This window comes from Pholcus phalangioides, unplaced genomic scaffold (genome assembly GCF_987345545.1).
Source record: "Pholcus phalangioides strain wild (caught in Gottingen) unplaced genomic scaffold, Ppha-v1.0 ptg000003l_1, whole genome shotgun sequence".
Lineage (NCBI taxonomy): Eukaryota > Metazoa > Arthropoda > Arachnida > Araneae > Pholcidae > Pholcus > Pholcus phalangioides.
The window spans coordinates 41250144-41251637 of record NW_028301596.1 but is presented as its reverse complement, the minus strand read 5'-3'; the positions used below and the strand labels follow the sequence as shown (position 1 = coordinate 41251637).

The window sequence follows — 1494 nt, the reverse complement described above, 5'->3', positions numbered from 1 at the left end:
TTTTGAAGGAATGACTATTTTAATACATAAATTTTCTACAGAACGTTGAATGGTCATCCAAGGAACTGAATTCCTACTACACTATATAGTACACGGGTTTTTGATTCTAGAAATTACTGTGAAAATGATGCAGGATCTGTTCACGAAGGACTAGATTGAGTACCAAATTCTATAAAAAAAAAAAACAATCACGGATTAGAATTCTTATATTGCTATCTAATGTGATGGCATTTCGGATTGTCTACACTATCTGTGCCGGAATCGTGACGCAAACTACATCGGAACCACTATCATCTTGAAGTTCCCATCTAATGTCGACGGCGAGAGCCGGGTAAGAATCTTCGATATCCAACGCGTTCGTGTAAGTATAGGAGGTCCCGGACTGCAACGGACATTGGACGCCGCTGTCCTGGCAAGCATTGTCATTCGGTAAACTAAACGGTATCGGAACTCCAGATATAACTCCGTGGACGACAGCCTTCAGGGATTTAGTCGAGCTCTTGGATTGGAACTGTATGGACAGCTGTGCCTTGGTGCCACGTTTCAGGGGACAAACATCGACATTCTCACATCCACTGACATCCACTTTGGTCACCGTGGCTTCGTCAGAACCACAGTCGGTGAACGGAGCAGCCAATGACGCGCCGATGACCAGCAAGAACAGGAACGCGATCGAATAGAAAGACATGTTTTGTTGCACCACTGAGACGTCTGATATTACTTGAGGAAACGATTGAGAATTTTGAAGGCTGTGAGAATCAAACGCGTATTATTTATACCAATCTGATAAGATTTTTACGTTCTAATTTTTAAGGCTTCCTAATCGTAATACTAACTTACGACACGTTTTCCCGATGAGCTTAGTTTCACGTGGCGCTGATATGAAAGCGTTCGTTGGGCATTTTTTTTTGCTTTTTTTCCCCTCTTGTTATTATCCGGATTTGTTAATCAGTTTGAACTTCGATCAACTGGTTAACCGTCCGTCGCGTTAGATAAGCAGCTGTTCAAAGAAACGTTTTCTTGAAAGGAAAAAGGAATTGGCACGGAACAAACAGTATGACGTGGCGGAATTTGAAAACATAGGCGTACTTCCTATGATAACGCGTCTCGGATGAGTTTATAAATGTGAAGGGGGGGGGGGGTGTGGAAGAGTTATGCATGAATATTTTTTCTTGTTATTACTGCTAAACGTGTCAAGGCATAATACAGTGAAACTTGTCAAATTCGAACTTGGTTAATTCGAATTTTGGATAATTAATTTTTACGAACTGCCCTTGAGCTTTCTATTGATTTAATGTTAAATTTATTGTTTAATTTGAACTTTTTACGATGTTTTTGGGTAATGTTTTCTCTAGGGGTCATTCAAGTATTACGTAAGCAGATTTTCAGCCATTTTTGTCACCCCCCCCCCCCTTGTCAGCAAAATTTCGTCAGCAGCTTAGAATATTTCATATCTTCAAAAAGGGGTGATTGATGACGTAAGCAATCTTCAAA

General features: G+C 40.5%; 1 protein-coding gene across 1 annotated transcript; it reads right to left on the bottom strand.

The window, feature by feature from the left end:
• On the bottom strand, positions 1–1039 carry LOC149088616 (NPC intracellular cholesterol transporter 2 homolog a-like). The gene has a single exon (XM_089248278.1). The coding sequence runs from the start codon at positions 686–688 to the stop codon at positions 242–244; it is 447 nt and encodes a 148-aa protein (XP_089104404.1). The 5' UTR covers positions 689–1039; the 3' UTR covers positions 1–241.
• Between the last annotated feature and the right edge of the window lie 455 nt (positions 1040–1494).